The sequence below is a fragment of the Piliocolobus tephrosceles genome, chromosome 2, assembly GCF_002776525.5.
Source record: "Piliocolobus tephrosceles isolate RC106 chromosome 2, ASM277652v3, whole genome shotgun sequence".
Taxonomy (NCBI): Eukaryota; Metazoa; Chordata; class Mammalia; order Primates; family Cercopithecidae; genus Piliocolobus; species Piliocolobus tephrosceles.
Genome location: NC_045435.1, coordinates 134,982,800 through 134,996,914, shown reverse-complemented (window position 1 = coordinate 134,996,914; position 14,115 = coordinate 134,982,800). Strand labels below are relative to the sequence as shown.

Here is a 14,115-nt window from a genome sequence, read left to right as displayed (position 1 = left end):
ATGACACAATGGCGCAGAGAGACAAATTCATAGCACAAAGTACACCAGATTTGCTACAATCTAAGACTTGTCACACTAATCCTTTTTATCATTAATTAAAACCTTGCAGAGGAGGCAAACAGTGATTTTTATCAGTCTCTTAATCAGTTTGCACAGAGAGAGACCAGAAGCCCGGCTAGCAGGAAATTCTTATCTTTCACTTGCCAGGGTTTAGGGTCTCTTTTCTCTGAGTGGCTTTGGTAACCCTACTCGCCACTATATTGTTATGAATTTTTAGTATTTCATTTTGTTTCCCATGAGTATGGAAAACATGGAACAGACACAATTGTTACATGTAAAATAGACATCATTAAAAAAGAAAGTGTTATGTGGAAGAGTTTAATACAAATAGAAAAAAGGTCTGACATTTAACAAATTACTGATTAATTCCTTTCAGCCTTCTTTGACCTAATTCTCCTCATTTGTATTTATCAAGTTTATAAACATATTGACTGTGTACATGCAAGGTTCGCAAACAATTTTCAAACTGTTAACCAACTAGTTTTTTAAAGCCTTTTACATAATCTTGTCTTCTCCACAGGAATTATGTAGGCAATGAAAAAAAATTAACAAACTCCACATTGTTTGTTCTTTAGTGGGAAGAATCATGACTTAATAAGAGTGAAGCACTCCACGGTTTTTTGTAAGCACATTTATTCATAAGCTTATATTATTTGACTTTAAGGCCTTACTACTGGCAAAGAATAGCTTTTTAAGTGAAGACATTTGCTGTGAAGAGCAGTTTTATATAAATAAACTAGTTTATTATTAAATTAGTTTATATATTATATATATTTATTTATACAAACTACTCTTCATAGGGAATGGCTTTACTTAATATTTTATTGGTTGGTTGATTGAGACCAGGGTCTTGCTCTGTCTCCTAGACCGGAGTGCAATGGTGCAATCACAGCTCACCACAGCCTCAACCTCCTGGCCTCTTGTCTTAGCCTCCTGAGTAGCTGGGACTCTAGGTTTGTGCCACCAGACCTGGCTAATTTTTAAAATTTTTTGTAGAGACCAGGTCTCCCTATGTGGCCCTGGCTGTTCTTGAACTCATGGACACAAGTGATCCTCTTGCTTTGGCCTTCTAAAGTGCTGGGGATTACAGATGTGAGCCAAAGCACCCAGACAAGCAGTTATATTTTATATGGAGATCATTTAAAAAAAATCTCTGTGGTAAGACATCCAGATGTTAATCAGTTTCTTCTTTAAAATTATTCTAAAAGGCTTTCAAAAGAACTGGAATTTTTTCTCATTGAAAGATAAAATAACATTTATGAAAGCTATATCAGCTGTTTTATAAACTCACAGAATATAGAGAAAAATGCCTTTTTAGGTTGAGGAAAGTAGGGTATTCAGTTACCTTCTGAAGTTCACACAGCCAGTGACAGAGCCCAGACCAGAACTCTGTTTGCTCCCTTCTTTGTGCCCACAAAACTGTGGGCAGACGCTATTATCAAGCTGCTGTGCTGTAAACTAGATCTCTCAGCACCTGCTGTGTACCAAGTCCCAAAATAAGTGTTGGGTTGGTGCTGAGAATTAAACGAATATACCCTTCACTTCTGTCCTGATGGTTTTAGGAAATCTCCCTTTCCTCACTTTTTGACAAACATTACCTGCATCATTTTGCACTTTTTCCACATAGAAATGAAATTGTTTTCAGAAGCTAATCTCTTTCAGTTACTCAGATTTACTCTAATCTGTGGAAGCTGGCAGTAAATCAGTTCACATTTTTCATGTACCTTTTTACTGAAAAGATTGTCTTGCAAAGGACCTGGGCTTTTTGTTCTTGTTGTTGTTGTTTTTGTGCCTGCTAATTCACAGTTTAGTGATCAGTGTCCCAGAATAGATGTGTTCACAAAAGAGTTCAAATTATATTCTTATATGACCCTAATCTCGGTGTATGGTCATGACTCTGTATGTAAAAATCTGTCTCAAAGTGTCTTTTGTAGCAAAGAATGATCAGGGCACCACGTGTGCATATTACTGCTAGAAGTGATTTTGCCTGTTGGTCCTTTCAAAGGCTAGAACAAGGAAATACATATATGCAGGTAAATAAAAACATACACATATATACAACATGCAAATATACATATGCACAAATATGTATGTGTGTGTGTGTAAATTACTTTCTGTTTATACATTTATAATCTTGTGCCACATGACATTTCAGTAAATAATGGACCACATATATGACAGTGGTTCCCATGAAATTATAATACCGTATTTTTATTGTAGCTTTTCTATGTTTAGATACACAAATATTTACCATTGTGTTACAATTGCCTATAGTATTCAGCACAGTAGCATGTTGTACAGGTTTGTAGCCTAGGAGCTGTAGCTTATACCATACAGCCTAGATGTGCAATAAGCTGTGCAATCTGGGTCTGTGTAAATACACTCTATGATGTTCACACAATGACAAACTTCCCTAATGACACATTTCTCAGAATGCGTCCTTGCCCTGAAGAGATGCAAGACTGTGTTATTTTCTGTTTTGTTCCCCTTCCCACTCTTACTGATTTAATTTTAAGTATGTGGGATACTAAGAGTGGTGTCATTCCCTTTCTTATCCTTTCTACTCGATTTTCTCTCATTCTTATAGGTAACAAGGGCCATTGTTTTCCGATTTATCCTTCTTGGGTTTCTTTTTGTAATGATAAGCAGGTATTTGTATATTTAAAAAATTTCCCATTCTTTTCTTACACAAAAGATATCATACTATATATGCCTATTCATACGTTTTCTTATTGAAACATCCTGGAAGTTACTCCATATGAGTTCATAGAGATCTTCCTCATTATCTTTTACACTTACATAGTACTCCGTTGTTTATTTTACTCAACCTGTCTTCTATTCAGGATAATTTTTACCCGAAGTGCGAGGAATGAAAAGGAGAAACAACATAGTCATCATAGAAAACTCAAAAACATTATGCTAAGTGAAAAGCCAAGCACAAAAAACTACATATGATATTATTTTATTTATATGAACTATCCAGGAAAGGCCCATTTATTGAGATAGAAAGTAGGTCAGTGGTTGTCCAGGACTGTGATAAAAATGGAGAGTGACTGTAAATGGGCATGAAGGATAATGGAAACGTTGTATGATTAGACTGTCGCACAACTCTGGAAATAAACTAAAGTCAGTGAATTGTACATTTAAAACAGTTGAATTTTATTGCATATCAACAACACATCAGTAAAGCTGTCAAAAAACAAAAATCAGCATCATGTGGCATGTATGACCTTCCTAACAGAATGTGATTATTTCTGATTCAAACATAATTTGAAGAATTAAACCTTCTTAGATGTCATATATACTTGGTTGAAATCTTGGAAACCTTCCTCCAAATGATATATAGTAATCATATATGTGTATATGTATATCCAAATGACATATACTAATCATATATACGTATATAAGTATTATCATATATGTATATAGCCAAGTGATATACACATATATAACATAAATGATGTTAATATGTTACTTCATATCTGAAGTATATATATTTTTTACAGCATTTTCTGCTTGAGGGATTTAGTGACCTTATAGCCCCTAAGGAAATTTACTTATATTAAACTGCTTGTGGCAGAAAGGATTGATTGATTTAATTCTTTTAAAAAGTTGAATTCTTAAAGACCTCGTAGACCACATTATTATGCCTTTTCTTTTATTGATGGGACTCTATTAAGAGTTTTAAAACTCTAGTTATGTAATAAAGTTAGGAATATAGTCTTCGACTCATCTCTTCTGCTCTTTAAATATTTATCCTAGTCTGTTAGGCAGCCATTAAAATGATAATTATTAAGACTCCGTAGAAACGTGGAAAGCTGTTATAATACAAATGAAAAAAGCAGAGTGCCAAATGGCTTAAATATCACAATTTCAACCAGTGCAACACATTTGTATACATGTGAAGGTCTAGAGCATAACACTATGTGATGGACTGGTAGGTGTTTCTCCCTTAATATTCTTGGATGTTGCCATATTGTATCCAAATACACTTAATTTTTAGCTATATTAAGGGAGAATGTAGAATCAAAGGGATAGTGCACATATTGGCGGCTGCCGGAATTTGTCACCTGCATTTGCAGATTTTTCTCAGAGAAACTTCAGCACTGGAAATGTGTGTGATGAAGTTAAATCATTCTAAGTCACTAGAACTCTTCCCTTGTTTACCTGTGGGCAAAGTCATTCTTATTCTCTTTTATGGAGTCTACCAATAGAGCATGGGTGGACAGTGATTTTTAGGTGTGGTAACTGCTGTTAATCATTTCTGTCGGAGGCAGACTAGAAAGAAATTGGCTTGTGCTGGTATGTGAATGATCTAGATGAGACTGGAAGAATAGTTTGTCTGTATTGTTGGTGACTTTTACCCACTGGAGTGAGTTGCAAAGAGTTACTGAGCGTGCTTCATCTCTGGTTAGCTTTATAATTACAAGGGATTGTCAACTGTCTTGTTTGGGGAAGGGAAAAGTAGGTTAGAAGACTCTCGAGATTTCAGTGGACTTGATTTTTCAATTTACCTCTATCCAGATGGCTTTTCTATGTGATAGGGAGCAATCAGGTAGAAAGCATAAAGCAGCTACATAAACAATTTAAGATGCATATTGTTTCAGATTTAGGGTCTCATAGAAATCGTATTATATGATTTATATGATTTTATGCTAAAACAATGTGCAGATACACCATTCCTGTTAAAATGTTGAGCTGTTATAGCCATGGCAGTTCCATTTCAGGGAAAGGAAAAGGAGCTGAGAGAGAAAGGGATTGTGAACAAAGCAGAGGACCCTGTGTCAGATACGTAGTCAGTCCTTGCTGTTAGATCTCTGATAATATAGTTAACTCGGTTTTCCACTCTGGCTTAAACAATTTATTTTATTCTCTCTTCCCAAGGAAACATGTTCCTAAATTATATTTTTTAGCCTACCAATCCTTTGCACTGATATATCTAGTGAGCCTCTCATTGCCAGTGGATCAAAATCTTAACCAGCATCCCCAGTCCCCCCACAACCTAGTTCTATCTAGCTCATGGAATCATACATTCTGTCAGTTCCCTTTTGAGTCGCTCTTCCAAAGATAGAGGCTCATCTTTTCTCTTTTCTCTGATCATACTTTACTCATACCCTTTCCTATCCCCAAGTCTTCATTGATGGTGTCTTATTACTACATTTCTCCCCATTCCAGCCTACTCTATTCTCTTTTTCTTTGGCCTCCCGTAGTATTTCTGTATTTACTTCTGACTGGGCATTTATTTTTAACTATTTCAATAACGACAAAACTATAATAGTGTCTTAGTCAGCTTGAATTACTGTAACAAAATACCACAGACTGGGTAGCTTAAACAGCAGACATTTATTTCTCACAATGCTGGATGCTGAAAAGTCTAAGATCAAAGTCCCAACAGATTCATTTCCTGGTGAGGGCTGTTTTCCTGGCTTATAGGTGGCTACTTTCTTGCTGTATCTTCATATGGGGGAGTGGAGAGAGAGAGAGAGAGAAAGAGAGAGTAGAGAGAGAGATATCATGGTGCCCCACTTGCATGACCCCATCTGTTTCTAATTACCACTCAAAAGACCCATCTCCAAATACCACCACACTGAGGGTTAGGACTTTGGGGACAAGACACATTCAGTCTGTTACAGACAGCTACCATTTTTAGTGTTTAGGATGCGCCAGCTACTGTTTTCAGTACTTTACATGAATTGACTCATTCAATCCTTACCTCAATTCAGGAAGTAGATAATTATTCCCATTTTTTAGATAAGGAAATGAGTTACTAGCTGTGTGACTACATACAACTAGTAAGTGGCAGATCTGGAATTCTGTCCCAAGCTTGAACCAGACTGTATTCTTCACCACAGCTCTGAATTGTCATTAATAAATATCCTTCATAGATGTTCTGTTCTCTTAAAATTCACACTCTTTAAGGTCAAACAGAAAGTCTCCTTGTTCTTTGCTTCACTTCATGAAATAGTCTTGTGCCTGGAACAGGGAGTTGGTCTATAAACATCTGTTTATTGATGTGATCTATTGTCAGTGGTCAGTGAAATTCTAATAGGCTTTTCTGGGAATTTTGGCTTGGTTGGTTTGATTTGGTGGTTTTATCTTGACCCTTTAATTCCTTGTGTGAGATGGTTAATGTGGCTGCCAAGAATTCAAATATATAGCTTTCATTGCCTAAAAGAATGATGCTCAGTGACCGAATATACTAATTTATGTGAAACGAAATCTCAACTTTCGTTCTGTGCTTTAAAGTAAGCATGTTAAGTTTGTGTGCTTATTTTCTTAAGTAATTTTTTTTTTTTTTTTTTTTTGAGACCAAGTTTTGCTCTTGTCACCCAGGCTGGAGTGCAATGTTGTGATCTCAGCTCGCTGCAACTTCCTTCTCCCAGGTTCAAGCGATTCTCCTGCCTTAACCTCCCAAGTACCTAGGATTACAGGCGCCTGCCACCATGCCCGGCTGATTTTTTTTAGTTTTAGTAGAGAGGGAGTTTTACCATGTTGGTCAGGCTGGTCTCAAGCTCCTGACCTCAGGTGATCCACCCGCCTTGGCCTCCCAAAGTGCTGGGATTACAGTCATGAGCCACAGAGTCCGGCATTCTTAAGTAATATTTTTGTTTTCTGAGTATTTGATATGTCAGATAAAATGAGTAAAAGCAACCTATACTTCACCTTCTTTGTAGTGTCAAATCCTGAAACTATACTTAATTTTTTGCAGTTCCTCCTTGATTTCTTTGAGGGAAGGAAAGACTTCATGGAGTAAATTGTGAAGATTGGTTATGTTGAAATTACCTTTAGTAGGTACCCTATGCATACAATGTTAAGCTGTTGGATGAGATTGTCTTTCCTAATAAAGATAAAATATTTGCTAAAAAAGCTGAAGTCTAAAGTTGCTGAGGTTTGTTTATTGTGTTTCTTTTATCTATTGTTTCTAACAGCATACTGCTTGATAAGGTAGGTACTCAGAACTAGGTATTTTGAGTACTCTAATGGTTTATACATAAGCCTGTATATTAGTTTTAATCTTTGTGAAACAAAAGCTATTTCTGGGTGATATAATAAAAACATATTTAGAAGGGTACTGGATAACTTGCAGAATCAAGGGGGAAATGGGATCATTTGTTAGTCTTAGGAAGAATAAGATTTGTGACAACTGTCATGTCTTATTGTGGCCAACTAGGAGTATCTCAGTTGTTGAATGGCTCAGTTCTGTTTTCAAGCAATGATCTGCTCAGGATTTATGTTCTTGGGAGGGAGTCAGATTTGCTCCAAGCTTAAGTCAGGTGTGTCTACTCTTTCACTGGGGTGATTGGCAGGCCATCAAAGGCACACAAAATGGTAGAGGAATGTTTCTAAAGGAAAAATTGGGGCACCATTACCAAACAAAGGGAAACAGGCAAAAATAACAGATTCCTATATCCAGCAAGGTTCATCTCAAAGCAGAGTGGATTTAAATGACAGCTTTAACTTGGACTATAAGTGATTTGGATTCTTTCACCAGGTTATTCCTCTAGATGGGTTATCTTAGCAGTTTAATGCATCAGCAAGTGTTTTATGGTCAACTGTGAAAACTTGATTTTTTTTCTGATTACATTGACAAAGATTTATTTAGCTATTTTCAAACATCACAAATATATGACATGAATTCATATGTAATCATTATCCAATTTCAACAATAGTCAGCATTTTGCCAATCTTGTTTCTGTTGATTGCATTTAAAGCATTATTATAAGATACTTTTATAATTGGCTGTATAAAAACTCACAAGACTTACCATGTCTGAGAACTTACTTTAAGAACGTAAATCCAAGTATCAAGTGGTCATAAGTCTCATACCAAAAAACAGAACAGAAGATAGCCCTATGAAGTAATGCATTATTTACCTGGAAGTAGATTTTTTTGGTTTCCTGTTGGTAAGACTTTTTACTGGCTTAAGCCTACTGAATCAATTCCTTAACAACTAACTTTTCAGATTACCTCTACCAAATTTGTTCTGGTCTTTGGAGTCTTTGCAGGTGAATCAGAAGTTTTATTTGACTCTAAAACCTGGACACCAGTATGCCTGTGCATTGTGTGATAGCTGGATACACTCTGATTTCTTTTGCAGTTGAAAGATGCATGAGTGTGATGCAGTCCGGGACACAGATGATCAAGCTGAAACGTGGAAGCAAAGGGCTTGTTCGCCTCTTTTACCTGGATGAGCACCGGACGCGCCTCCGATGGCGACCCTCCAGGAAGAGCGAGAAGGCGAAAAGTAAAACTAATCTTTGAATTATTTGCTTGGCTTGACATAGTAATACACGGGTTATACTGAGTGGGCTCTTGAAGCTTCAGATCTGTGGAAGTTTTGTACTTTTGTAAGTTTGGAGTTAGTTGATTTTGGATATCGAGAGGCAGAATAATGGCCATCTTTGGGGAATTTAAATCCATAAAAGTTTTCTTGTCCATGAATACTGTAAATGCTAATACTTCCCCTGTGTTGAAGACTATATATATATATTTTAGTTAGAATATATGGTTTTACAGCCTGAGATGTTTTACATTCCTATAAAAGGTGAGAGACATCATAAAGCTAATATGCTTTAAAATGTATTACCATATTCTGAACACTATTAAGTGATTAATGAATTAACAACACCATTTAAATTTATCAAGTAAAGAAGTGTTGATGTGACTCCTACTTAAAGCTGCTTTCCCCCACACTATGTTAGTCAACTTTCCCTAGAGAAACACAATCAATAGGATAGATAGATAAATAGATAGATGTTTGAGAGAGGACTTAGGAGAATTGGCTCATGTGATTATGAAGGCCAAGAAGTCACATGATGGGCCATCTGCAAGCTGGAGAACCAGGAAAGCTGGTGGTGTAGCTCAGTTTGAGTCCAAAGGCCTGAGAAGCAGGGGAGATGATGGTATAATTCCAAGTCCAAGGTTGAAGGCCTGAGAACCTGGGGACCACTGATATAGGCCCTAGAGTATAAAGGTGGCAGAACCTTGGGCTGAGGATAGGCTCATTTCCCTGTGAGTCATGTGGGAAATGAGTTGATACCAGAAAAAAATTGGTACTCTGCCATTAAGGCAGAAGTGAGGGGTAGATGGTGTATATAAATAATCAATAGGATATTCAAACTTCTGATTCCTACTGAAAAATAAACAAGCACACAGACCAAAAATAATTTATTAGTCTGAAATTATCCTTCTTGCCCTGTGCTTCAGTGATCCAAACCTTCATATTTGCTCTGCTACCTAAATAATGCTAATCTCTGTGATTCCAGCCACTCCACAATCTAGCCATTGTCTACCTTTCCAGTTTTATCTCCCATTATTCTCCCTCTTGAGCTTTCCAGTCCAGCATAAGCGGCCTGATAAGCATCCCTGGAGTGGGTATTATGTTTCTGTATCTCTTTCTGCCTCTCCTCGGGTGTCACCTTGTTTCTCTCTACTTCTCCAAGCTCTGCTCTGCCTTCACCACCTTAGCCCCATGACATTTTCTCTAGGAATGCCAATTCCAGGTAGCTCGGCTATTTGATTGTCAGAAATTCTTTTTCCTTTCAGTTTTCTAACGATCTTCTAATGCATGTTGCAAAACACCAAAGTCCACTCTAGGTCTTTGCATATTTTCTACAAATCTGTAAACTATAAATTTGACATAGTCATTGCCACCTTTTCTACCAGTCTTCTTGCTTCAATTGACATATCTATTTTTTTTTTACTGCAAATTTCAACACACCCTGAATTATTGCCTTAGGAGAATGTTGTCAAGACAGCTCAGGCAGCACAAGTGTTATGCAGAGAAGGTTTCTAGTAGGAAACAACGGGGCCTGGGTTTCACATTTAACTTGAAATTACAACTTGCAGGCAATGATTTTTTTCATACTTATTTATTTATTTGAGATGGAATCTTGCTCCGTCACCTAGGCTGTAGTTCTGTGGCACGATCTTGGCTCACTGCAACCTCTGCCTCCCAGGTTCAAGCAATTCTCCTGCCTCAGCCTCCGGAGTAGCTAGGACTACAGACACCCGCCACCAAGCCCGGCTAATTTTCTTTGCATTTTAGTAGAGACGGGGTTTCACCATGTTGCCCAGGCTGGTCTTGAACTCCTGAGCTCAGGCAATCTGTCTGACTCAACCTCCAAAACTGCTAGAATTACAGGCATGAGCACCCAGCCTCATTCTTATTTTTTATATTTAAAATGATTTTGCTTTTCTTGTTTCTTAGTGCATGTAAACAAGTATCTCTGCCTGCTCTATAACTGTGTGTATCTCATTTTCCTCACAGTACTTATTGATTCCATTTACAAAGTGACTGAGGGCCGGCAGTCTGAAATATTCCACAGACAAGCTGAGGGGAACTTCGACCCCAGCTGCTGCTTCACCATCTACCATGGCAACCACATGGAGTCCCTGGACCTCATCACCTCCAACCCCGAGGAGGCCCGCACCTGGATCACAGGCCTCAAGTACCTGATGGCTGGCATCAGTGATGAAGACTCCCTTGCCAAAAGGCAGAGGACCCATGACCAATATCCTTTCTAGAATTTTATTTTGAGCTCTCTCTTGCTCCCTGTGTATGCGTGTGTGCGTGTGTGAAGTAAGGATTAGACTATGTTTTAATTTTTCCCATAATTTTCTTTTCTCTTTCTTTACCCTTCACACCCTTCTCTCCCCTCCTGACTCTCACTCCAAATAAATGAACACTCAAAATGTATGGAAACTTAAGCTTGTATGAACTCAGGAGCAAAATTCTTTGAAGAGACCGAATCTAGCTCCACAATCAGAGGTCTCCAAATACAGCCTCAAGTTTCCTAAGAGAGGGAAAGTGCCCATTAAGTATCATTGCCTCTTTTAAATGGTAGGAGTATTCATTAACTGTAACTGGGAAAACACTGATTTGGATTAGAGAAAATCCTACTTTGTTATAAAGTCAGTTTAGTTTAACAAATACTTTGTGAGTTGCAATTAGGTACTGGGCACTGAGCTCCTTCCTGCTTTTTCTCTTTCTAACTTATAGTTTGGAAACTGAACTGATTGATACCAAAGGGGAAGTTATTTTTTACTTACTAATATTTACCCTGTCTTAATTGCTTGAGAAACTGGAATCTAAGTCTCATTCTTGATTAAACCCATGCTTGTGGTCCTGTAGTGCTGACAAGATAAATGATTAATGGGGTTGGTCTGCAGGCATCCTTCTTGCTGGGATTGACTGGGCATATAGCAAGGCCTTTCTGGCCTCAGTTTCCTTATCTGTAAAGTGAGGGTATTAGGGTAGTTGACTGCTTTCGTTCCCTTCTTCATATTTTGAATGGCCTTAAAATACAGGTGTCTCTGACCATGCAGGGAGTAGCACTACTCCTTTGCTGTCATTGGAATGTGTGCCCTAATTTTTTTCCCAGGAGTTGGTGATATATTTGTGCTGCTCTAGCTATAATCCCTCACCCAGAGTATTGTTGGAGAAGAATGGAAATAATTCAGCTCATGAAAGGATCTTGACAGTGTGAAAAGTCTGAGTTGATGAACCATGATGTTTTCATCAATATTCACAGCATGCAGATAAAGGCAACTGGGATTCAGAAATGAACAAAACACAAACAGGATTTAACTATCTGTTGGTTTGATTTCTAACTCTTTAACATTTGGTAAAAAACAACCATCCAAAAATACTGAATGTTTTCTGGTACAAGTATCAGAAACCATACTAACAATGCCTTAAACAATAAAGAATATTCATTTTCTCATAAACAAGAGATCTGAGATGGGGCAGTTCCAGGGTCAGCTAATTCACTGGTTCAGTGATGTCATCAGAGACCCAGGTCCTGCCGTTCTCACCATGTTGGCTTGGTCTTGCAGCTGACTGCCCTTTGATCAGAGAGAGCTGCTGCAGCTTTAGGCAGTAGCTCTAAACACAGCCCTGCACAGAGGTAGCAGAGTTTCTTCTCACAAACCTTTTTTTTTGAGACGGAGTCTTGCTCTGTCATCCAGGCTGGAGTGCAATGGCACAATCTTGGCTCACTGCAACCTCTGCCTCCTGGGTTCAAGGGATTCTCCTTCCTCAGCCTCCTGAGTAGCTGGGATTACAGGTGCCTGCCAACATGCCCGGCTAATTTTTTTTTTGTATTTTTAGTAGAGACAGGGTTTCACCCTGTTAGCCAGGATGGTCTTGATCTCCTGACCTCATGATCTGCCTGCCTTCACCTCCCAAAGTGCTGGGATTACAGGCATGAGCCACTGCGCTCGGCCACAAATCTTTTTTTTTTTAAAGAGAAAAGAAAAACTTCCCAGAAATCCCCCAAAAGACAACTTGCCATCATTGGCCAAAATGACTATTGCTGCCTCATTCCTAAACCAGTCTCTTGCAGGAGACATGATTAAACTTTGATCTCTCCCTTTTTTTCACTCTTAAAAACTGAAGACTTAGGCTGGGTGTAGTGGCTCCTGGCTGTAATCACAGCACTTTAGGAGGCTGAGGTGGAAGGACCACTTGAGGCCAGGAGTTTGAGACCAGTCTGGGCAACATAGTGAGACCCCATTTTTACAAAAAATTAAAAAGAGTAGCCAGGTGTGGTGACACATGCCTGTAGTGCCGTCTACTCAGGAGGCTGAGGTAGGAAGATTGCCTAAGCCCAGGAGTTGGAGGCAGCGATAAGCTATGCTTACACCATTGCACTATAGCTTGGAAAGCAGAGCAAGACCCTGTCTCTTAAAAACAAAAAAACTAACAAAAAACCCCGAAGATTCTAAAGAGCTTTTGTTTACATAGGATCTATTTATTGATACTTGTCATATTAGAGATTAAATGCGAGGTATAAAATGTGTTTATTTATAATAATAAACTCTGTTGCATGTTAACATTTTTATAATATTTTTCAAAGCAAAACATGTTAGAAAAATAGTATTGCTTCACTGTTTTACAAATCTCTTTAATGTCTGACAGTAGTACACATGGTTCTCTTATCTGCTTCTGCATTCAGTCTGTTGCGATATGTTGTTTTGATTGAACCACATGAATAAAATCTGGCTGCAAGACATGCAGTTGGAAAAGAGGGGAACCTCATGTTTATGGGGACCTCCAGGACTATACTTTGAGGAGAGTTGTATTTAACCAAGATTTACCTCCCCCCATCCAGTTCCCACTCATCATTAAAGCACATGGCTTTTGGATACCTGAACAAAATCAAGGTTGTATAGCAAGGAAGAAGGAAGAGTGGTGGCCATGGGGAAGCAACCAAATCCAGAAGCTTCTAGCCTCATCCAGTTAACTAGGATAAGTTCACAGCATTCCAGAGCCACAGGTCACTTATAGAAGCCTCTCTCATAATCCTTGAAAGAGACGAGTTAGAGATGGGCATACATTGTCTTTTTGCTTTGTTGGTCAAAAGTTTTTTGAACCTGATTGTCCACGTTTACTGGCACTTGAAAGTTTTCATATTCTATGGGTTCCATATTCTGAAAATATGCTGTCCAGAAAGCAGGTGTACTGTGGCGCTACACAGAGGAACAATTTTATAGGAAATATGAGAGCAGTTGATTTTTATGTCAGTGAAGGAATAAAAGGGAAATAATAACTTAATGAATAGTAAAGAGGAAGCTGAAGTAAAAAAATGAGAAAGGTTGTGTTGAGTCAGGGAATAATTTTCATACAGATTTCTCAAAATTTAATAGGGTTTTAGATAATCCTTTTTTTTTTTGAGGCAGAGTCTTGCTCTGTCACCCAGGCTGGAGAGCAGTGGCACAATCTCGGCTCACTGCAAGCTCTGCCTCCCAGGTTCATGCCATTCTCCTGCCCCAGCCTCCCGAGTAGCTGGGTCTACAGGCACCCACCACCATGCCCGGCTAATTTTTTGTATTTTTAGTAGAGATGGGGTTTCACCGTGTTAGCCAGGATGGTCTCGATCTCCTGACCTCATGATCTGCCTGCCTCGCCTTGCAAAGTGCTGGGATTACAGGCATGAGCCACCGCACCCGGCCTAGATAATATCTTAATAATGGGATTACATCCTTAATTTGACAAACATTTAACTACATTAATGAAGAGAAGAGATTTGGGATGTTCATTATTAGATTTCA

The 14,115-nt window shown here is 38.3% G+C and overlaps 1 protein-coding gene across 6 annotated transcripts in view; it reads left to right on the top strand.

Annotated features, from left to right (window-relative positions):
- Positions 1-14,115, top strand: part of PLCH1 (phospholipase C eta 1) — a 281,678-nt gene that overhangs the window by 162,691 nt on the left and 104,872 nt on the right. For all 6 annotated transcript variants that reach the window (XM_023192289.2, XM_023192290.2, XM_023192287.2 and 3 more), the window contains 2 exons: positions 8,159-8,305; positions 10,331-10,574. In XM_023192289.2, the coding sequence (XP_023048057.1) occupies positions 8,159-8,305; positions 10,331-10,574 (391 nt within the window). The remainder of the gene's footprint in view (positions 1-8,158; positions 8,306-10,330; positions 10,575-14,115) is intronic.